General features: G+C 45.2%; 1 protein-coding gene across 1 annotated transcript; it reads left to right on the top strand.

Annotated features, from left to right (window-relative positions):
• The first annotated feature begins 3206 nt into the window (after positions 1 to 3206).
• erbb3b (erb-b2 receptor tyrosine kinase 3b) lies at positions 3207 to 22488 on the top strand. The gene is made up of 28 exons (XM_083641219.1): positions 3207 to 3287; positions 6908 to 7062; positions 7291 to 7477; positions 8304 to 8429; positions 8560 to 8622; positions 8908 to 9026; positions 9694 to 9835; positions 10456 to 10569; positions 11151 to 11268; positions 11364 to 11437; positions 11894 to 11984; positions 12499 to 12701; positions 13057 to 13189; positions 13312 to 13405; positions 14407 to 14564; positions 14858 to 14914; positions 15050 to 15191; positions 16163 to 16282; positions 16433 to 16531; positions 16681 to 16866; positions 17509 to 17664; positions 17798 to 17873; positions 18438 to 18584; positions 18932 to 19029; positions 19128 to 19304; positions 19841 to 19912; positions 20765 to 21050; positions 21207 to 22488. Exons 1-28 carry the CDS (start codon positions 3248 to 3250, stop codon positions 22142 to 22144), a joined length of 4371 nt encoding a protein of 1456 aa, XP_083497345.1. The 5' UTR covers positions 3207 to 3247; the 3' UTR covers positions 22145 to 22488.
• Positions 22489 to 23328: the final 840 nt, after the last annotated feature.

The following is a 23328-nucleotide window of genomic DNA, read 5'->3' as shown; positions in this document are numbered from 1 at the left end:
TGCAAAGGGTTCGAGAGGCCGCTGAAGAAGACCGCCGCGTGAAAGCAGTAGGGCTTGCCTGCCAGGGACAGTGGATGCAGTGGGACCAGGCACTCGAACGGTCGCTGTCCTGGAAGGAGCTCTGGAGTACTGATCAGGGCAAGCTGAGCTTTCTCCTGCGTGCAGTGGCTGACCTCTTGCCAACCCCAAACAACTTAAAGATCTGGGGCAAGGAAGAAGATGCATCCTGCAAGCAGTGTGGAGCAACCCTTTCCACACTGAATCACATCTTGACTGGATGTCCTAAATCACTTGGAGAAGGCCGATACAGGTGGAGGCATGACAAGGTCCTTATGGAAATTGCCAATTGGGTGGACCAACAGAGGCTCAAAGCAAATAAACATCAAGCAGCACCACCCCAATCTGTCAATTTCCAAAAGGAAGGGGATCCAACACCTAGGGCAAGAACAACTGCCAAGAACCTGCCCTCCATCTTGCATCGAGCTTCCGACTGGGAGATGCAAGTGGACCTAAAGAGAAAACTTGTCTTTCCGGAGGAGGTGGTGGTAACCTCACTCCGACCAGACATGGTTCTTCTATCCAGAAGCACAAAAACCATCATAGTAGCTGAACTCACAGTGCCCTGGGAGGACAGGCTAGCTATCTCTCACCAACTGAAGAAAGCAAAGTACCAAGATCTGATTGACGAGGCTCTTCTCAAAGGATGGCACGCAACTCTATTTCCAATCGAAGTTGGCTGCCGTGGTTTCCCAGCAACATCCGTGCGCTATTTCTTACAGAAGGTTGGCCTGGAACCCAAACAACTGAAGAAAGCCACAAGGGAGATAGCCATGGCAGCTGAGACCAGCTCAAGATGGGTGTGGCTGACTAGAGCTCGCAGTTGGAACCCTTCTGCAGGCGAAGGTTAATCTTCGCAGCCCCACTCAGGCGAGGCGTACAGGCTAAGGGGCGAAACGCTGGTGACCCTGAGATACCTGCTGAGGATGTAGAAGGGTTTCCAACAATGTGAATGCTCTGACCACACTCCCACCAAGGAATACCACCGTGAGGACAACATATCGTAGCTCCTGCAGTTTCTGCTTGTAGCAAAGCATCTTTGATGTTTACTTCACCTACTGTATACTATTTTGGTCATGGGTTTCATACTCTTTCTGATAAAACATCTAAAAGTGTCTCTCATTCTCCTGGCCCTGTCTTGCAGGAGCCTGGTGTTGGGGTTGTTGAGGATGGGTGCACCTGCGCCCGCTGCACTCATTGGGCTTAAAAAGACCTTCAGACCATTCTGTCTCTCTCCCTCCTCACCGATACACCTTTTGTTCTGTTCTGTTTGTTTAATGTAGTTTGTGTTGCAGTATATGTGTCATCATTAGTTTTAATAAATATCAGCTTTTACTTTGATCACCACACTTTTAGATACAATGATTTCAAAGTTAAAACAATAATTTATTAACTAAAGGAAAAATAAATAACAAGACAACGCAAACTAAAAGAATAGAACAAAAGGTGTAGCGGAGGGAGAGAGGCTGAATGGTCTGACGGTCTTCTTTATTGTATAAGCCCAATGAGTGCACCGGGTGCACCCAATCAGCCTAATGACCCCAACACCAGGCTCCTGCAAGACAGCCCCCCCCCCCGGCCATGAGAGTGGGAGGATTGTCACAAAAGCAAAACATCTTATCAGATGTGGACCCTGGGACAAAATCTTATCAAATGGGGGTCTGTGGTCTAATTTGTTTACAGTTTAGGGGTCCTCGGTGTGAAAAAGTTTGAGACTGCTCTAAGCAGTTACTCGGAGGGAATGTATTGCTACACATGCCCTAATTAAACAAACAAACAAAACAAAACAAAACAAAAACATTATTTCTTTATTTTTAAGTATTACAGTAAATGTATCAGGACAATGTGACCATAGTGGAGCTATCTCCCTCTACTATTAAATTAACATCACATAGCTGTCAGAAACCGCCACATATATCCTCCCATTAGTGAGATGCTGCCTTTTCACTACATGCCTAGGAATGTTGACCGCTCTGAAGCCATTTTCTCAAATTAAGCATGTTCTTGTTTTGGGGATCAGAAGTCACTTGACCAACTGACAATGTGGCCATTGTGACAGGCCGCTCCATACGCATCAAAGACGTGATTAACCAGTTGACAGGGATGCGGGACAATACTGCTCTTTACAGGGGAACAGTGCATCCACTCAGCTCTGGCACTGACTGAGAGCCAGCAGCCATACTGCCACATGCAGCAGCTGACAACACGCAACCAAAATAACTGCACATTAAGGAGGCCATTGCATGTCGAGCACGCGTACATATACTGACCATAGCATGTTGTTGAGGAGGTATATAGGCTATAGATTGATATTTTTCTACAGGAAAAGTAGATCACAAACTAATTTAGCTGCCATATTTGATATATTTCAAAAACATTAGGCTAAATATTCAATTATCCTAGTTATACAGCTATATTTGATTATTAGCACTAGCCTGGGTATATGGCTAATGCTAATAATATGTGAAGCCAATAGCCAGTCAACTTGATATAATTGAAGGTAAACGTGTACATCATTTTCATGTTTTATTTAGTTTGATCTTTTGTATTGCTATTTAGTTTGTTTGTGGGATACTTTATTTGTGGGGAAACCAATCTCATCTACTATGTATGAAGTTTTGTTCCCTTCATATCACGGTATTGAATGTTTTGTGCCTGATTTGGTGGCTTGTCAAGCACAGCGATCTGCTAAATCTACTAGGGCGGGGGGGGGGGGGGGGGGGGGGGGGGGGGGAGACGGAACAACATCTGATTGGTTAATAATTCGGGCTCCTGGCCAGTCATAAGTGTCTGTCTGGGAGGGAGTCCTCAGCGTCAGAAAATGCTCGCACTTGCTAGCCGCTTACAATTTCTCAATTGGCGCGCCTTATCTACTCTCACTAGCCTACATGTTGTATACTCTCATTATTAGCCTACATGTTATCTCAGGTTTTATTGGAAGGGTTTGAAGAAAGCGTCGCATTCGTCACTTTTTCCTCGGAGTTTTCTTTGTAATTTTGCCCATCATCTTTCCGATACAGTGTGGATAATTGATGTCCTTGTATTATCCTTTCTAACTTCCCTGAACGGATTTTTTTCTGCTTTCTTGAGGACTTTATTCAGACTTGTATGACATGATCATATCTTTCTGAAAGGATTCGCCAGCAACATGGACCGTTGGAGGGTTACTTTACTGTGTGTGATTATATCAATGTCGAGCCTACACACAGCATCATCCCAAACCCATGAAGGTAGGCTACAATAGGACATTTTCTAATCGATTTGATCAGCAATCTTGCCTCGCCTCTTTATAACAATAGCCAATCTGTAAGATATAGCCTATATGAAAGTTTGTTCAAGGTAAGTAAATATAATGTACTTAGTCATAAGTCTCTCTCTTCCTCTCTCTCTCTCTCTCTCTCTCTCTCTCTCTCTCTCTCTCTCTCTCTCTCTCTCTTTCTCACTCACACACACACACACACACACACACACACACACACACACACACACACACACACCTTGGACATGCGTGGGTCCCATTTTTTATTGCTCTTTTCCTGTAACACTTGTATGGGCGCGTCTCTGCCCCGTCCCTGTGGGAGTCAATCACCTGTTGGTTGGTTCTGAGTCACACTTAGTAGGTTAGGCTACTTGTAGCCCTGCAAGCTCACTGGTGCCAACAGGAAATAGATACAATAATATTTTTTATAGAGTAGAATAAAATAGAATAGAATAGAATAGAATAGAATAGAATAGAATAGAATAGAATAGATTAGAATTTGTCTGGGAGAGTGATGGAGGAATGTTTTGCTCTCTGCCTTGTGAGCTCAGGTGACTTATAGGAGTGTAGGTTCTAAAATGTTCTAAATGATTAACCCACATGTTTCTCTCTCTCTCTCTCTCTCTCTCTCTCAGATCATATAGTACTTGTTCTGTTCTCCTCCTATAGGGAGCTGTTCTCATCTTTGTTACACTCAGTACTTGGCTGTAATCAAGTCCCTGACTGTGCTAATAATATGTCACCAATTTAGCTGCCGCCGGCCATGAGCAAACAGCTCTATAATATCCTGCATGGGGACTCAATTGGATGGCAGCTCCTCCCTGTTGTAAAAAGGCTGCTGAGGACACCTGGTCCAGTTTGTGTTGATGATAAGTGTTCGTGCAGTCCTCTCTCTTTTGGTGATCCTTTTGATAAACCATGACAATCAGTCAATTATTGATCATGTAATTTAAGCTTTGCTATGGATCATGTTGGACTTGGCTGTATAGCACTGAGTTTGAACTGGACAGTTTAAAGTCCCTGGAAACCAAAATCCACAAAAACCTTCTAACTATTAAATTTAGGGTCTTATGTGAGTAATTGTGTGCCTCAGAAAGTAGGAGACATTAGTTTCAACCCAAACCCCCAAAATCGCCACTTTTCTACAAGGTCTGGATTTCCACTTCCTCATTGAAGAGAGCGGTGCGCGCGGTGCTAAAATGAATGATCTTATCACGTCATAAGATTTAATCGAATCACACACACACACACACACACACACACACACACACAGTAGCGCTGTGCACTCGCAGCGGCAGAGTCTCTCTTCCTCTCTGTCAGTATGCACTGAGCAACGAGCGAACACACACACACACACACACACACACACACACTCCATCTCTCTTTCCTTCTCTCTCTCTCTCTCCGTTTCCCTCCCCCCTCTCTCTCGCTCTCTCTCTCTCTCGGAGGAGGAGATCTGCAGTCCTGCACGCACACACATGGGACACGCCCACACAGTCAGCGGGAAAAAAAATCTAATTGATTCTCATGACTTTTGTCATGACTGTCAAACCTAAATTTATATAATTTGCGACGTTCATCATCGTTCAAATTTGGCTGGTGGCTTATTAACATAGGTTCCTGTGATGTGATGAACTCAAAATGCTAAATAATAAATAAATAAAAATCTGGTTTCCAGGGACTTTATGCCTATGGAAGCTATTACGTATGCATGTGTTTGCTGCATGCATGTCTGTTTTTTAATGGCCCGTGGACTTTTTGTTCTGCCCGGCTTCTTGGCAGCTCCACACCCACCTGAGTGTTTACTGAAGGTTCAAGTGGCCTTTGAGCCTGTGAATCACTGTGCTCTCTCCCAGATAAGCCTTTCTGACTTTCCCTTTACAACTTCCACTCCTCTTCACTGCCAATATTTACTCGAGTGTAGGCGACCATGTGAATGAATGAGTTTGCCAAGATATGAATTACCTGTGTGTGTGTGTGTGTGTGTGTGTGTGTGTGTGTGTGTGTGTGTGTGTGTGTGTGTGTGTGCGTGCGTGCGTGCGTGCGTGCGTGCGTGCGTGCGTGCGTGCGTGCGTGCGTGTGTGTGTGTGGGCGGCGGCGGGGGGGGGGGGGGGGGGGGGGTGTGTGTGTACATGGCATGCTCCAAAGATCTCTTTTTACAGTTAGCCAACTCATGTCCAACACTGATAACATCATGGCAGCTATAAGGTTCAAATATCAAGATAACGGAGTTCCAATTTATGATGATGATTTGAGGAGACTGGGACATCCTGAGTGAGACCGTGCCACGTTTCACCACTGAAGCGGAAGAACACTTGTGATGACTGCTGCAGGTGCCTGATGTGATGGGTGTGTGTGTGTGTGTGTGTGTGTGTGTGTGTGTGTGTGTGTGTGTGTGTGTGTGTGTGTGTGTGTGTGTGGTGGGAGAGATGGTGTGTGTATGTCTCGTCCGTTCACGATATTTCCTTTCTCTCTGCCAGAATGTAGTTCTTACACACGGCCCATTGTCTTTTGGTATGATCTCAGCAACGCAGACCCCTCCGACACACACACACACACACACACACACACACACACACACGCACGCACATGCACACACACACACACACACACACACACACACTGAAGCACTGTCTGTCACTGCATCACTCTTCACTCACTGGGAAACACTGTCCACATTTATAGCCTCATCACAATGCAGTACTTTGTCTGGCAAAGCCCTGTTCACCCTCCACTCAGCCCGGGGCTGCCCTGGACTGCTCCATGTAGAGGGGTTACGGCCTGGACTGCTCCATGTAGAGGGGTTACGACCTGCCTGTCTCTCCCTGCTCTGCTTCAAACAGACACAGCCAACACAACAACAGACACAGCCAACACAACAACAGACACAGCCAACACAACAACAGACACAGCCAACACAACAACAGACACAGCCGACACAACAGACACAGCCAACACAGCAACAGACACAGCCAACACAACAACAGACACAGCCGACACAGCAGACACAGCCAACACAACAACAGACACAGCCAACACAACATGAACAGACACAGCAATAGGGCAATTAGTGATGGCAATATATCGAAATTCAATATATTGCAGCAAGTGTGACAAGACAGTACATATTGTGGGGCAGAAAAATGAATTGTGGTATTAGCTAAATTTTTTCCTGCATGTCACAAATTAAACGGCTTGTTCATCATCATTTTACAAGAAAAGAATGACGTTTTTAAATTGCTGTTTACATTGCAAGCCAATGCCACTAGTAGAAAGATTTCTGTCTCAGAAATAAACATAATTCTGCAGTCAAATAGCACAGTCATATAATTGTTGTCATTGACCTTTTATTTATTATACATTGTGTCGTGGTTGCATTAAATCGTGAATCTAATATCGTGTACCAAATCGTATTATGAGACAAGCATCGTCCCACAGTTCAAAAGTAAAAGTCATATATCGACTCTCAATTCCCTTAAAATCTAAAATCTCAAACGAGACAGCGTCCCTGTCTGTTCAAAAACAAAACAACCAGTTCTTAGTTGTTGCCAAACTCAGTGGAATGTGTCTTTTGTTCCCTGCGTGTCCCAGTGGTGTGTCCTGGTACCCAGAACGGTCTGAGCTCCACAGGCTCTCAGGAGAACCAGTACAAACTGATCAAGGACCGCTATGACGGCTGTGAGATCATCATGGGCAACCTGGAGATCACTCAGATCGAGACTAACTGGGATTTCTCCTTCCTCGGGGTAAAACCTTACCTTACTCCCCTTGTCTTTCAGCTGCTTTGTATTATAAGGTGCAGAATTTGTAGCCTATAGCACACTCCTTGCCAGGCAGAGAGTTAATGTAATCAATATGTGTAATCAGTTAGGTTCCCTGTTGATACAAGACATTCAACACTTTCCCTACTAAATCATTATCACTTCCCTCTAACCTGGAAACCTGTCTGTTGTCTGCTCTTTCTTTCCCTGCAGACAATCCGCGAGGTGACTGGCTACGTCCTCATCGCCATGAACCTGTTTCAGCAGCTTCCTCTGGGGCAGCTGCGGGTCATCAGAGGGAACAACCTGTATGAAAGCCAGTTTGCCCTGTGTGTCTTCTTCAACTACCCCAAGTACGGCTCCAAGGGCCTGCGACACCTGGGGCTCACCAATCTGACAGGTGAGGAGGGCTGGAAGGCAGAGGAGAAGGGAGAACAGATAGAATATGGAAGAACAGAGCTAGATAGATAGATAGATAGATAGATAGATAGATAGATAGATAGATAGATAGATAGATAGATAGATAGATAGATAGATAGATAGATAGATAGATAGATAGATAGATAGATAGATAGATAGATATAGATATATATGGTGAGGTGTAAAAGTTTGGTGAGATTCAGAGATTGACACCAAGCTTGTTGGAGTGAACACATGAGAATCTGGAGCACACGGTCAAAGTTAAGGCAATTCAATAAGTGCAAGCAGACTAACTTTTTGACACACAAAGTGTCTTCTTCAGAGTGAGTTCTTCAAACTCTGGAGCTGTTACTAGCTTGGCTTGTTTTGGCAGGTGAGAACATGGCATGCCACCTCGAGTGGTCCATTCTCTAATTTGTGTCAGTTTAGGGGTCGTTGATGTGGAAAAAGTTTGAGAACCACTGGTGTAGGAGACCCAGAAATCTACTGGGCCTCATCCCATTCAAAGGCTGAGCAGCCAGGTGCATATTTTGCCATGTGGAGTTTGCCAAGATTGATACTTAACTCATGACTAATCACTCAGCAATGGAGATGGTTTTCCAGTATTCCCATGAAGTGTAGGTGTACCATGCGTAGGTAGATGTTTCAGATGTGTTTCAGGCTATAGGAGAGGAGCAGATCTTCCCGACGTGCTGCAGCTTGTTGTGGAGCTGTTGTTTAACGGCAATGTCTGGGTCTCCATCACTTTCACCACGTCTCCCTTCTCTGCCCGCGGACCTCATTCTCTGCCCCTGCCTTGTTCACAGAGATTCTGGAGGGAGGAGTGCAGATTATCAACAACAAGTACCTGAGCTATGGTCCCTGGGTCTTCTGGCAGGACATAGTGAGAAACAGCAGCGCTCCTATTGAAGTCCAATACAACGGAGAGAGAGGTCTGTGTCGGTCGGGACAGTCGTCATTTGCAGACCCCAAATAATCTCTAGCTGTCTCTTTCTCATATTTATGCTCTCCCTCTGTCTGTCTCTGTCTTTCTGTCTCTCTCTTTGTCTCTTTGTGTTTCAGGCTCATGCCACCTGTCCTGTGGCGATTACTGCTGGGGGCCGAAAGAAGACCAATGTCAGACCTGTGAGTGCTGTGTCTGTCTGTTTCGGTTTGTCCCTGTGTCTTCATGTCCTTTTCTTCCTCCTTACAGCAAAAGTTGGGTCTGGGGACCCACGGGGTTCCTTGAGGGGGTTCCAGGGGGTCCCCAGCAAGGGGGATCATTTATTTTCCCTGATCAGATGGGGGACCGTGGGACAAAATCAAAAAAAGACAGACACACACACACACACACACACACACACACACACACACACACACACATGGTGACCTCTGTCCAAACCCGTGTCTCTCTCCTCCTGTGCGTCTCAGTGACTAAGACCGTGTGCGCCCCTCAGTGTAATGGCCGCTGTTTTGGGACCAGCCCCAGGGACTGCTGTCACATCGAGTGTGCCGCGGGATGCAAAGGCCCTCGGGACGTGGACTGCTTTGTGAGTCTCTCTATGGGAATCTGCTCCTTACAACGCCCTTGTTTACCGTCATACAGAGGACATAGGTGTATGATTCCTCATAAAGAAGTTATATGTCTTTCTGTCAGGACCACTATAGTCAAAAATACACTTTATTGGCTATCATATGCAACATTTATGGCGGTATGGCTCTGTTCTGGCTCTGGAAGGGCAAGGAGCTCCCAGAACTTCTGCGAGCTCCTTGTCCTTCCATGCGCGTACATGGAAAGCCTAAGAGGCAGGGAGAGCAGCAGCAGAGACCTAGCCTGGGTGAACCCAGCCTTCAACGGGACGTCACAGACTATGCCTGTAGCGTACATTTCTTCGTGACTGATGGTACTGTACATAGAGGTCACGTGGAGGCTGGGTTCACCCAGGCTAGCAAAGACCCCCAGGTACAGAACAATTTACCAGTTGAATGCATAGGAGGAAATCAGCTGATGTGGGCTGGGTTTGTGAGCTGATCTTGACTCCGTGGCCCACCAGAAATAACGCAATCTGCTCACCTTGTGTGTGTGTGTGTGTGTGTGTGTGTGTGTGTGTGTGCGCGCGTGCGTGTGTGTGTGCGTGTGTGCGTGTGTGTGTGCGTGCGTGCGTGCGTGCGTGTGTGTGTGTGTGTGTGTGTGTGTGTGTGTGTCTATATGCCTAGGCATGCCGTCACTTCAATGACTCAGGAGCCTGTGTGCCGCAGTGTCCCCAGACTTTGATCTACAACAAGCAGACCTTTCAGATGGAGACCAACCCCAACGCCAAATATCAGTACGGCTCCATCTGCGTCTCCCAATGTCCCAGTGAGTGTCCTATTTGTGTTGTTTAGTTTAGTTTAGTTTAGTTTAGTTTAGTTTAGTTTAGTTTAGTTTAGTTTAGTTTAGTTTAGTTTAGTTTAGTTTATTTTATTTAACAAACTTCAAGCCTACAGGATAAAAAAACCCCATAAATGACATTGTCAGGGATAGCACGATAAAGTCCAGGACTTATTTCCATCGTGGTCCCTGGTGGGCCATCAGTCCAACCCTGCTCTCAAGATGTTTACATCTATTAGACGAAGAGGCAGGGTGATTTCCTTAAGAAACAAAACAGTATACAATAACATACAGTATTTCAATAACTCCAGCCATCTGTTTTCATTCTGATAGTGATCAATCTATTTGTCCCTACAATATTGCAATATACTATACATAATACTATATAATATACAGGTATTACATATATTATGTATTTAAGTCTATACAGATGTGCAATATACTATTATTATATTATATTATATTATATATATAGAAACAATATTATTGTTTCTTTATGTGTCAAGTGAAATAATATGGGTATTTACATATTGTTTCTGCAACTATCCTGCATGACAAAATGTTGCTCATAAGGTTCTAAATGCCAACGTTGCTTGTGTCTCTTCTAGCCCACTTCGTGGTGGACGGCAGCTCCTGTGTGAGCGGCTGCCCGCCGGACAAGACGGAGGTGGAGAGAGGAGGCCAGAAGCAGTGTGAACTCTGTAGTGGACTCTGCCCAAAAGGTTGCGACTAGTAAATACATGTTCTACTGATTTGATGTGTTAACTAGTGTTGGGGGTAACTCATTACAAAAGTAATATATTACTTTTAGCAGTAACTCAGTAATATAACTTATTACCAATAGGATTTCAGTAATATTATACCAGTTACCTTGTCAAGTAACACAAGTTACAAAATGAGTTACATTATTATTTGTTTAACCAAAGCACATATTTAAATAAAGATACAATCATTTCCTAATCAAATTGTGTTTTTATGCAAATAACCACTATAGATGACAATAACAAAGGAAATGGATAACATTTAGAATTGTGGACGGTGTACACTGACTTCAAGATGGTCTAAATTATTTTTTGGGATGGTTCCGGGGCGGCAACATCATTCTGCTGCTGCTGTTATTTTGGTGAAAGTAATGCAAAAGTAGTGTAATGAGTTACTCTTAGTCTACACAGACAGTAATATTGTAAAGTAACTTTCAAATTAAAGTAACTAGTAATATGTAGTATATTACATTTTGAAAGTAACTTGCCCAACACTGGTGTTCACTATCTGCTAAAAATGCTGTTTTCCTCACTCTCTCTAGCCTGTAAAGGCACTGGCGCTGAACACAGACAGACGGTGGACTCCAGCAACATTGATGGCTTCATTAATTGCACCAAGATCCAGGGCAGCCTTCACTTCCTGGTCACAGGGATTCTTGGGTAATTGTCCGTACGGCCCGGAGCTCGAGTCTCGGAACAGAGCGTGTTGCAGTCAGCTGTTTCATCTCATCAGTGTGTTTTTCTCCGTTTCTTAGAGACGAGTTTAAAAGGATCCCTCCCCTAGATGCCAAAAAGCTGGAGGTGTTCCGCACTGTCACGGAAATAACAGGTTTGTATAGAACGTGTGTTGTTAATAATGGATAGTATTGGGGCGTCTGGGTAGTGTAGGCGTAAAAGCACTCCCCCTACCACCCCGGAGAGCCGGGTTCAATCCCTGGTAGCGGTACATCCGGCTACGGAGACAATTGGCCGTGTCTGCGGGTGGGAAGCCGGTGGGGGTATGAGTCCTGGTCGCTGCACTAGCACCTCCTCTGGTCAGCTGGGGCGCCTGTTCGGGGGGGGGGAGGAAAGGGGGACTGGGGGAATAGCGTGATTCTCCCACATTCTCCCTACGTCCTGCCCCTGAAACTCTTCACTGTCAGGTGAAAAGAAATGGCTGGCGACTGCGCATGTATAGGAGGAAGCATGTGCTAGTCTAACGGCTCTCTAACTAAATAAATAAATAATGGATTGTATTGTTTAAGACTGTTTTTAAGATCAACACAACTGTATGTTTCATTGGCAGATATCCTCAACATCCAGTCGTGGCCCAAAGAACTGAGCGATCTCTCGGTGTTCTCAGGCCTCACCACCATACAGGGGCGCTCCCTCTATAAGTAAGGCCTGTGTGCATGACATGTGTGTGCCTGTGTACATGTGTGCCTGTACATGCCATACGGGAATGCACTGTATGTTTGCCTAACTGACATCCATCTTCATAATAACCACATATGTCATCTATGTCCTCTTTTGTGCACGTTTAATACCCCGAAGTTGCTTTTTGTGTAAATAGCTTTGGGCTAGCTCTCCCTGTGCATGTTAACCTCTCTTTGTCTTTGTCTCTCACCCGCCTGCGCTCCTCGTGACGTCCTCCACCAGTGTCAGGAGGTATGAACCGTGTGTGATCCCAGAACACGCTGACACTCCAACCACTGCAGCATGGCACTAACACCACAATAATGTTTAGACTCAAAACACATGTCCCTGCCATCTTCGTGAAACCTTTGACATAAGTTCTGTTTCGAATCTTCCTCCCCCAACTTTCTTCTTAATCATTTTTAATTTGTTTTCTCTGTTTTCCATTGTTCGTTTCCACTTCCCTCCTCTGTCCACCGAATTCCTCCGGCGCAGGCGTTTCTCTCTGATGGTGATGCGTATCCCCACCCTCACCTCTCTGGGCCTGCGTTCTCTCAGAGAGATCAGCGATGGCAGTGTTTACCTCAGTCAGAACGCCAACCTCTGCTACCACCACACTGTCAACTGGACCCAGCTGTTCAGCGGCCGCAGAACCCGACCCAACGACATCAAGAACAACAGGCCGCTGGCAGAGTGCGGTGAGTCGGCACTGGGCGTCTGGCAGAGGGAGGGGGTGGTGGGTGGGTGATGGGGGTCTCTGATGAACTGCTGCATTTCACAATAGAGATGAGTCAGCTAAAGACAGATGAGTAAGCCAGCTAATTAGTGAATCAGAAACATCTAGTGGAGATAGGAATCGTGATAATAAAACTGCTTTGTCATCTGCTGTTTTGGCCAAAATGTCTTACGACGGCACTTATAGCACTGTCTAAAAACCAAATTAATCCCTCGCCATCTTCATGCATCTGACATTTTTGTTTTTGAATTTAGTTTGAATAAAATAGTCACCGTTTTTGTTTCATTGGTGTTGCTCTTCCGTTGTCATGTCTCCAGTGGAGGAAGGCCATGTGTGCGACCCGCTGTGTTCAGACTCGGGGTGCTGGGGCCCGGGGCCGGACCAGTGTCTCACCTGCAGGAACTACAGCCGAGAGCGCACCTGTGTGGGCACCTGTCATTTCTACAGCGGGTCCGTTTCTATATCATATAATTATAATAATATATAATGATATGGCTGATGATACTTGTAGAGGGTTCTGTTTAATTGATTCTTTTATCTGATGAGAGGTTTGTTGAATATTGTCTCCCCAGGACCCCAAGAGAATTTGCCGGGTCCGAGGGCGAGTGCGTCGTCTGTCATCCAGAGTGTCAGCCTCAAGATGAGAGGACCAGCTGCACTGGACCGGTAACCACTTCATTTGAAAAGACAGTAACAGTGTGGCCCAAAGTACAGTCTACAGCAAGGGTTCTTCACCTTTTGTAACTTACGGCCCACTTCTGATAGTTCAAACATTTCCGAGGACCACCTTCCCAGATAAGTGAGAGAGGGAGAAAAAAAAAGTAATTGAAATGATGCATTTTAATTGGGAGGTTTTTGATTTAGATAAATTCTTGAGCACATTCAGATATAAAAATCAATAAATAACTAGCTTTAATCACGATATTTTATTTTATTTTTATTCATCTATTTGGCAATACCACTGCCTCAGCGGCCCACTACATGATGCTCTGGGGCCCACCAGTGGGCCACGACCCAGTGGTTGAGAATAGCTAGTATACAGTATACAGTAACAGTGTGTAGCAGTGTGTACAGTGTACAGTGTGTACAGTGTGGCCCACGGCATTTTTCAGAGCTCTTTCTTCCTGGTATTTTACCCACTCAGAATGCTGTTTGGGGTGTGACTCACCCTCAAATGATGTCCTCCCACACAGTTTTTAGCCTTAATGTTTCATTTTGGTTACCTTTTTACTGTATTGTAATGTGAACCTCACATGGATGTGGGTTGTCCTTGTTTGCTGCAGTGCCTTTATTAAACTCACAGATTTTTTTATTTTTTTATTTTTTATTTGGGGGGGGGGGGGGGGTAGCAACATCTTGTGCCTTCTATCAGATAGAATTTTTTAATCAGATAGAATCTATCTGATTAAATATTCTTCCATCAAGGTCTTCAATATCGAATTGATGTCATTATTAGACATTGGATTAAAATGTACAAAGATCACAGTCTTAATCATTCATCCTGGCTTGGAATCAAAGTATAAGTAATACACAAGATTTCACTGTTCATTGCTGCTGAAAAATGCCAACATTTCTGTCAATATGTAATCTCCTTCTGATGAGGAGTCTCTCTCCCTCTGTGTCCCTCTGTCTCTCATGTTTCGTCCACCTCTCTTCCACTGTGCCAGGGGGCAGATGAGTGTGTGGAGTGTGCCAAGCGGAGGGACGGTCCTTACTGTGTGTCCTCTTGTCCCAGTGGTGTGAATGATGGACAGAGGGGACTGATCTTCAAATACTCCAACAACGAGGGTCACTGTGAACCATGCCACTTCAACTGCACGCAGGGGTGAGAGACACCATCAGCACACAGCAAATCTGAGGGAGACTACCTCTGATTAGCTGTCATGATTCTGTTGTCCCATTGAGTATACTGTGTGTGTGTGTGTGTGTGTGTGTGTGTGTGTGTGTGTGTGTGTGTGTGTGTGTGTGTGTGTGTGTGTGTGTGTGTGTGTGTGTGTGTGTGTGTGTGTGTGTGTGTGTGTGTGTGTGTGTGTGTACTTTCATATGTGCTCATGCATGGATATATCACAATAAATCTATGAAATGTTGAAGATAATCATGTTGTCTCATCTGTTACAGATGCTCTGGCCCAGGGCTGCGTGACTGTTTAGGTACAGCCACACTGGCAATCAGTAGGTACGTGTTTCCCCCTGCTGGCAAATATACAACACTACACCACGAGTGATCCATCCACGATTCACCATGATTCATAAGATCAGACATGACTAAATCCCATCATGCATCACTGTCACCTGGGTCTTCTCCCTGCAGTGGCCAGATTACCGGGATAGCTTTAGGCGTCCCAGTTGGCCTGATCATCTGCCTGGTGTTGTTCCTCCTGGGCTTGCTGTACCACCGAGGCCTGGCCATCCGCCGCAAGAGAGCCATGAGGAGGTACCTGGAGAGTGGAGAGGTGAGACTCTCGGGACCGCCCCATGAGCTGCCATGAGCACCTATACCTTGTAATATGCTTGTGTTGGACATTATAGTGATTGTGGTAATATGCTTGTGTTGGACATTATAGTGATTGTGGTAATATGCTTGTGTTGGACATTATAGTGATTGTGGTAATATGCTTGTGTTGGACATGATAGTGATTGTGGTAATAATATGCTTGTGTTGGACATTATAGTGATTGTGGTAATATGCTTGTGTTGGACATGATAGTGATTGTGGTAATAATATGCTTGTGTTGGACATTATAGTGATTGTGGTAATATGCTTGTGTTGGACATTATAGTGATTGTGGTAATATGCTTGTGTTGGACATGATAGCGATTGTGGTAATAATATGCTTGTGTTGGACATTATAGTGATTGTGGTAATATGCTTGTGTTGGACATTATAGTGATTGTGGTAATATGCTTGTGTTGGACATTATAGTGATTGTGGTAATATGCTTGTGTTGGACATTATAGTGATTGTGGTAATATGCTTGTGTTGGACATGATAGTGATTGTGGTAATAATATGCTTGTGTTGGACATGATAGTGATTGTGGTAATAATATGCTTGTGTTGGACATGATAGTGATTGTGGTAATAATATGCTTGTGTTGGACATTATAGTGATTGTGGTAATATGCTTGTGTTGGACATTATAGTGATTGTGGTAATATGCTTGTGTTGGACATGATAGTGATTGTGGTAATAATATGCTTGTGTTGGACATGATAGTGATTGTGGTAATATGCTTGTGTTGGACATTATAGTGATTGTGGTAATATGCTTGTGTTGGACATGATAGTGATTGTGGTAATAATATGCTTGTGTTGGACATTATAGTGATTGTGGTAATATGCTTGTGTTGGACATGATAGTGATTGTGGTAATATGCTTGTGTTGGACATGATAGTGATTGTGGTAATATGCTTGTGTTTTGGCAGAGTTTTGAACCTCTGGGTCCCGGGGAGAAAGGGACGAAGGCCCATGCCCGCATCCTGAGGGCCCAAGAACTGAAGAAGATCAAAACCCTTGGCTCTGGAGTTTTTGGCACCGTGCACAAGGTAGTATTAATAATACATCTCCATTCACTGTTTAATTATTCAATGATTTATTTAACTGTTACTCCATAAGATTCCTAATATCCCACTATTATAAAGAGAACAGACCCATCAGAACCGATGTTGTGATGGCAGTTAAATTTGTGTGTTTAGGGCTTCTGGACTCCAGAGGGAGAGACAGTGAAGATCCCTGTGGCCATTAAGACCATCCAGGACAGCACAGGCCGCCAGACCTTCACTGAGATCACTGATGTGAGAGATAAGAATCTCTAACATACACTGTCAAATGTCACTCAAATTCATACCCCTCTGAAATAACATGCTGTGTAAAATTTAAAATATAATGAGAAGGAAATGACAGTATTTATGGTTTAATATTTTCCCCTCTTGCTTCTTTGCAGCACATGCTGGCCATGGGCAGCCTGGACCACCCCTATATCGTTCGGCTCTTAGGCATCTGTCCAGGTGCCAGTCTGCAGCTGGTCACCCAGCTCAGTTCCCAGGGGTCCTTACTGGAGCACATTAGGCACCACAAGGACAGCCTGGACCCCCAGCGCCTGCTTAACTGGTGTGTGCAGATTGCCAAGGTGAGTGCGGCGCAAGTGGTGATGGAGATCGCTGTTTACATGCTACTTATGAAACATGTCAGATCCTATAATTGTGTCAGTTGCTTACCGTCTCCCTCTGCACTTTTATTAGGCCATGTTCACATTACAGGCAAATCTGATTTGCTGATAAAGTCATTAATCATCATTATCTTGATTGGTTGTGTGATTGAATGTGTCCGCCGCACTGCCACAAATCTGATTCTCAAGTCGGATCTGTGTGTCCAGACCTAAACAGCCTATCTGCATGGGTTGCTATGGTAACGACGTGGGTGTCAGTAAATACGTACGTTGGTGACGTGGTTTTCCTGCGCAGAAGCATTTGATGACGAGTTGCGAGTGACGTTCAAATCAGATTTGGTGGATCTGCGCGTCCGCACTGAAGTCACATCAGTCGAAAGCAGATTGGAAACTACTTCCATATGTGGTTTGGGACAAGTGACACAAATCAGACTTGGAGCGTCCAGACTCATAAAACCAATCTGGATAAAGTCATTAATAGGTCACTAAAGTTCACAAATCAGATTTGGCCTCCTAGTCTGGACATGGCAGTGCGTCATGTCTAGGCTGTCTGATTAATTATACAAGTCATAAGTGAATCATGGTGACGCCTGTGTGTCTCAGGGTATGTACTACCTAGAGGAACACTGTATGGTCCATAGGAACCTGGCTGCCCGCAACGTCCTCCTGAAGAATGACTACCAGGTCCAGATCTCTGACTATGCTGTGGCAGACCTCCTCTACCCCGATGACAAGAAATATGTGTACAGTGATGCCAAGGTTATTGACTCATTCCATTCCGTTACACCTTGAATTGTTAATCAAGTCACACATGAGGTTCTTTCACTCTCTGTTCTGGTAATGGGATCAAAACCATTTATTGCCCCCCTCTGTAATTTATCGCCTCCTCCAGACACCCATAAAATGGATGGCACTGGAAAGCATCTTGTTTCGGAGATACACTCATCAAAGCGATGTTTGGAGTTATGGTAAGAGGCTGTGTATTTGTGTGCGTGTTGTGTATTTGTGTCTGTGTGTATCTTCCGTATATATAGGCCTATGTAATAGAGATGTAACGGTATGAAAATTTCACATCACGATTATCGTGACCAAAATGATCACGGTTATCGTATTATCACGGTATTCGTAAAAGAAATGCTGAAAATGTTCAAAAAGTACTGAGAGATTCACTGAAATCATTTTACGTTTTATATTGAAAACTCAGACCCAAAAAGGATTGATACACTCACTGAAATCATTTCTCCAAGGCTGCACGTCTGCATCTGGGAGACGGTTGCAAAATTTGGTTGATGATGAACAGTATTTACCATGTTTTTCAAAGCACTGTAATCATGGTACCACGGTAATCACGGTACCACGGTTTTAATGATAATGAAAATTTGAAACGGTACGTCATCGTAAGGAATTGTATCACGTTATCATTGAAACCGGTTATCGTTACATCCCTACTATGTAATAAATGAAATTGGCCACCTCCTGTCTGTGTTTTGGTGATCACCTCCTCACATTGTGGCATCTCCCTTTCCAAACAGGGGTGACCATGTGGGAGATGATGTCATTTGGGGCGGAGCCCTATGCGTCTGTGCTGCCCTACGATGTGCCCAGTCTGCTGGAGAAGGGCGAGCGTCTGTCCCAACCCCACATCTGTACGATAGATGTCTACATGGTCATGGTCAAGTGTGAGTCACACACGCCGTATACAGCATCTCAGTGTGTGTAGCGTCTTAAACATACACATATATGTATATGGACACACACACGTACATACACATTAGAGCCACAACGATTAGTCGATTAATCGATTAGTCGATGGACAGAAAATTAATCGTCAACTATTTTTTATCATCAATTAATCGTTCAGAGGAGGGGGTTTCAAAGTCTGAGACTGTGGGCCTCCCCCCAGGCAAAGTTGGGAGAAAGGCACCCACCTCGCTCAATCGATGGATGTCTATGAGATCATGATTATGTTATTTGATCCAACTCAACAATTGAGCCAAGATAGCCTGATATCACTTTTCCTTTGCAGGCTGGATGATAGATGAAAATATACGCCCGACCTTCAAAGAGCTGGCCAGTGACTTCACTCGAATGGCAAGAGACCCTCATAGATACCTCGTCATCAAGGTGATCCCCTATTGGTCAATTATTGTGCGCCTCTGACTCCGTTGGCCTGTTGTTGTTGACTGAGGCCTTAAACCCTGAACTTCCATGCTGTCTTCTAGGTGGAAGGAGGAGAAGCGCGCTCAGAGGAGATCCACCAGAGGGAGACAGAGAGAGGCCTTTTGGAGGCAGATTTGGAAGAGCAAGATGAGGAGGGGTTGGAAGGTGGATTGGCCACACCTCCTCTTCACCACTCTCCATCCAGGAGTCTGTCTCGTTTGAGGATTAACTCTTACAGGGTAATATATCCACCCTTATAGAGAGCCAAAGTGGAACGTCACTTCCTGCTTCAGCACTGTACCAGAGATGTTCATCTATTCATTTTCTATTCATTCTTTTCATTTATTTTCCCATAGACATTTCGGAAAATGCTTATAAAAAGAGTTTTACTTGTTCAAACCAAACGGTACAGATAATTAGAAACAGGAGAGATCGCATAACATTTCACTCGGACCAAAACATAAAAGAATGCGGGTTTAAATCAAATGTGTTTTCGACGTTGTTTTTTAAAGTTTTGGTCCGACTGAAATGTTCTATGGTCTCTCCCGATTCTAAGCTGAACCGTTTGGTTTGACCAAGTAAAACTATTTTTATAGGCATTTTACGAAATGTCTATGGGAAAATAAATTGCAGAAGAAAATCTCTGGTACAGTCCTGACTGAAGCAGGAAGTGACGTTCACTTTGCCTCTCTATAGATTTGATAAGGACTATTGCCAATGGACTGGAGCCAGGCTCAACTAACACATCATATTTATTTTCCTCCCTGATCTATAGAGTGGCAGTTCTCAGGCCGGACCAGTAGGGTACCTGCCAATGACCCCCAGCCCAGTAGACAACATCCGCCAGGTGTGAACACACACACACACCTACACACACCTACACACACCTACACACACACACCTACACACACACCTACACACACACACACACACACACACACACACACACACACACACACACACACACATACACACACACACAGGTCCATGTGCCCAATCACACAAACATACCCTGAAATGTAGTAAGACCATTAACAGTCTAGTGTTTGCACGGCGCAGGTGATAATGGAGGCAGATATATACGTATATATCAATGAGATTTAAAACACTGAATGACTCTCTTTAATCAGTAATATTAGCCCACGTTGCCAGATAGCAGCACTTAAATCAATGTTATGACTCCAAACTGCCAACAAATCTTTACCTCAGGAAGTGAGGCACATAAAAATGTGTTATACCCGTCTCACTGATCCCATTTGAAAATGGTAGTTTGGGGGCGGCTGTAGCTCAGGAGGTAGAGCGGGTCGTCCACTAATCGCTTTGGATAAAAGAGGCCGGTGGTTTGATCCCCGCCTCCCCCGGTCTGCATGTCGAAGTGTCATTGGGCTGTGCCAGCACCCTGCGTGGTAGCTTGCCACTGTGCATCGGTGTATAAATGTCTGTGTGAATGGGTGAATGCAGAGCAATTTAGAGAGAGAGAAGCGTCAGCGGAGGACCAAAATGCATGACTCATTAGCCAATGAACAGCCAGGAAGGGGTCTCACGCTACATTCGAATGTTAAAATAAAGCTGATAATGTACAATTTGATTTAAAAAAAAAAGAAAGCAACTCTCAAAGTACATCACAGGCCATTTATCATAATAGGATTAATTTCTATGGGCTGCTGCCTCACTGCAAATGTGTACTTTGCTGTTTCAGCTGTGGTCTCAGAGGTCCCGTCGGAGCTCAGCGAGGACGCTGTCTGAGGGCTCAGAGGTCAGGGCGGGCGGCCAGGAGGCAGAGCTGCCTGACACTGGCAGTCTCCGCAGGGCCACCAGGGGCACCGAGCGGGCCGGCTCCCGCACGTCCACCAGGCGGCACCGGAAGCTCTCCACAGCCTCAAATCTCTCCTCGCAGAAGGCACGCGGCGAGGACGAAGAGGAGGAGGAGGAGGTGGACAAGTTTGGCTACGTTCTGCCTGGGTCATCTGGCACTCCAGAGAGAGGTAATTATCTGACTCCTAACACATGGGTCTATTATAAAAACATGCTGACTTTCATTATCGTATGAAAATGACTGACAAACTATAGCAATGTCAAAAAACCACACATACTAAACTAAGACTTCTTCCCTGGTCATCTTCCCTGATCGGCTCACCTAGTCTCCAGAATCACTCATACCAGGGGAAGGAACTCAAGATCTACCAGGAACCAGTCGTCTTCCTTGTCAGTAGCCTCCGACGTAGCCTCTGACATCTCCCAAGAATATGAAGTCATGAGCAAACAGTCCAACCCTTCTCCGCGCTCACCCAGTGGTGCCTCCAAGGAGTTAGAGGATAAACCCTCACCATTACCCTCTCCAATCTACAAGTCGCCCTTACCAGTGGTGGTACACAGGGAGACGCAGACACTTCCAAGCTCTGCTGTTGAAAGTGAGCAGACGAATGAAGATTGCGAGGGGAGTGTGGCACAGAGAAGGGACTCTGCAGAGAAGCGTCAGCAGCCAGCAGAGAGCGGGGTCAGGGCCGCCTCGGCTGACCAAGGAGAAGCACCCCAGGGTGCCGGGGAGTACGAGTACATGGACATCCGGAGCTCCCGCTCTGAGGAGAGAGAGTCTCCGATATGGGAGAGACGGGCGAGTCAAACATCTGTGCAGAAAACAGCAGAGACGGAGGAAGTGGAGCAGACAGAGCAGAGCCAGATAGCGGAGGCAGTGAAAAAAGAGCCAGAGGTAGAAGAGGAAGAGGAGAAGAAGTACCCCGACACAAATAAACAAGGCAGACTCCAGGAGACTCTGAGCAGCAGGAGGCCAGATGTGCTCACAGCTGGGTCGGACGAGGTGGAGGAGTACGAGGAGATGCTGGCCGGCTCTGGAGGGGCGTCCCGTGGGTGGGAGCGGGCAGAGTACCAGAACCTCCCAGCGAAGAAGGGGCAGGCTGATTCGGAGGAGACGGGCGGCAGCAGCAGCAGGTGCGCAGGGCTCGGGGGTTACATCAAGGTGTGTGCCGGCGTCAGAGAGCCCGGAGGCAGCACATCATTTGACAACCCAGACTACTGGCACAGCAGACTGTTCCTCAAGCCAGATGCTGTGCGCACCTAATCATGTGGATTGGGACAAAAAAACACCCACACAATTACTGTCAAGTTTTGGCACTTGTTCTAGTTTGGGGTAGTTGGTGCTTGTTTTCTGAACACATTCAATTGCAACGTCCAACGTCAAAGAGACACTGCCAGATCAAATAAATTGTTATATAATTTCACTGGTTATGATGTAAATACATTTTTATGATACAAATTTTATGTGTTGGCATATAAAGCCAAAATACTGTTTTTATCCACAGAACAATCATGTGATCATTCTGTATTTGCACTTGAGCTCAAATGACTGTATGAACAGTTCACACACATGTTTACCATAGACATACATTAGGCCTACATAGCCAACCTCACCACATAGGCTATATGTCCTTGTCACAATTATTGTGTAATGTGATGTATCAAGTTTCATCAGTCATTTGTGTAGAGCAGTCTTTTTGTACATTTTATTATAATGTGAATTATGGAATGAAACAATAAAACGCAGACTTACTTTGCAAAGGTCCACCCTGTGTGTGTTCAATCAATCAATCAATCAATCAATCAATCAAAACTTTATTCCAGACTCAGGGTCATATAAAAAGATATATACAACAATAAAGTTCAGTAATGCTGGCTGGCATTATGAAGATATGGCACAGCACGGTGGTGAGATGGAGGTATGGCCAGGAAGAAGAAAAAAGACAGGGAGCCAGATCAGAGATTTCCTGCCCAAGTGTGAGGCTTCACTGCTGCCTACTTCCGTTTAGCCAAGCAGCAAGACCTGAAGCTGCTTGGCTGTGTGTGTGGGGGGCTGTGCTGTATTTTTCCGCCACTCATTTTTCCAGACATCTTAGTTGAAATTGGTTAAGTGGGCGGTGAAAAAGAACTGGACGGACAAACCCGTCTTTATTGTCACATGACAACCCAACACACATGCTGCCAGCCACACACACACACACATGCTGATGGTGGCCAGTGAAATATTGTCTCTGCATTTAACCCATCTGTGCTTATCCTTCTTCCGGGGGGGGGGGGTGCAGGCCAGGAGCAGTGGGCAGCTTTCTTGCGTACAGTGCCCGGGGAACATCTTCAGACATCGTCACTGGTCAGATGATGATCTTCTGCATGTTTTTAGTGGGACTCCATACTGATGTTGTATGGAAGAACCCCAGGGGAGCATAGGGAGAACACAGAAAGGCCCTTTTG

Source organism: Poromitra crassiceps (genome assembly GCF_964638095.1).
Source record: "Poromitra crassiceps genome assembly, chromosome: 8".
NCBI classification, from domain to species: Eukaryota; Metazoa; Chordata; class Actinopteri; order Beryciformes; family Melamphaidae; genus Poromitra; species Poromitra crassiceps.
The sequence above is the reverse complement of the archived record's forward strand: the minus strand, read 5'-3'. Positions and strand labels throughout refer to the sequence as shown.